The sequence below is a fragment of the Mesitornis unicolor genome, unplaced genomic scaffold (genome assembly GCF_000695765.1).
Source record: "Mesitornis unicolor isolate BGI_N332 unplaced genomic scaffold, ASM69576v1 scaffold41843, whole genome shotgun sequence".
In the NCBI taxonomy this organism is placed as follows: domain Eukaryota; kingdom Metazoa; phylum Chordata; class Aves; order Mesitornithiformes; family Mesitornithidae; genus Mesitornis; species Mesitornis unicolor.
In genome coordinates, this window is record NW_010176099.1 from 1,690 (window position 1) to 2,381 (window position 692).

The following is a 692-nucleotide window of genomic DNA, read 5'->3' on the forward strand; positions in this document are numbered from 1 at the left end:
GTGACACAATCCCGGGGGCCCCCCCCATCCTCTCCCAGGGCCTCACTGGGTGTGCGGGGGGGAGCTGCTGGGATGGCCCATTGCACCCGGACCCCCCTCTGCACCCAGGCAGGGCGTCCCCATCCCTGTCTCTGTCCCCATCCCTGTCTCTGTCCCCATCCCTGTTCCTGTCCCCATCCCTGTTCCTGTCCCCATCCCTGTCTCTGTCCCCATCCCTGTCTCTGTACCCATTCTATACCTGTTCCCATCCCTATCCCCATCCTCATCCCTGTCCACATCCCATCCTCATCTCTGTCTCTGTCCCTATTCCCATCCTTATGCTTGTCCCGGCCTCTGTTCCCAAATCCATCCCTGTCCTCATCCTCATCCCTGTCTCCACTTGGTCCCCATCCCATCCCAACCCTGCTCCCATGCTGTCCTTGTCCCCATGCTGTCCCCATCCCTGTCCTTGTCCCTGTGCACACTCACACTCCTTGGACATGCCGACTTCGAAGCACTTCTGGAGGCGGCAGTACTGGCAGCGGTTGCGCGTCACCTTGTTGATGATGCAGTTCTTGTCCCGGTGGCACGTGTACACCATGTTCTTCTGGATGCTGCGGCGGAAGAAGCCCTGGGGACCCCGCGCGCCCCGGTCAGACCCATCCCGGTGACACCGGGGACCGGTGGGGACGGTGCCCACGGTGCAAGGGGGG

The 692-nt window shown here is 62.6% G+C and overlaps 1 protein-coding gene across 1 annotated transcript in view; it reads right to left on the reverse strand.

Annotated features, from left to right (window-relative positions):
* The window catches only part of LOC104538443 (retinoic acid receptor alpha), a gene marked incomplete at its 3' end in the record, with an annotated part of 2,303 nt that extends 1,682 nt beyond the window's left edge, over positions 1-621 (reverse strand). Inside the window, exon 1 of the mRNA XM_010181652.1 lies at positions 469-621. Coding sequence (XP_010179954.1) covers positions 469-580 — 112 coding nt within the window. The remainder of the gene's footprint in view (positions 1-468) is intronic.
* Positions 622-692: the final 71 nt, after the last annotated feature.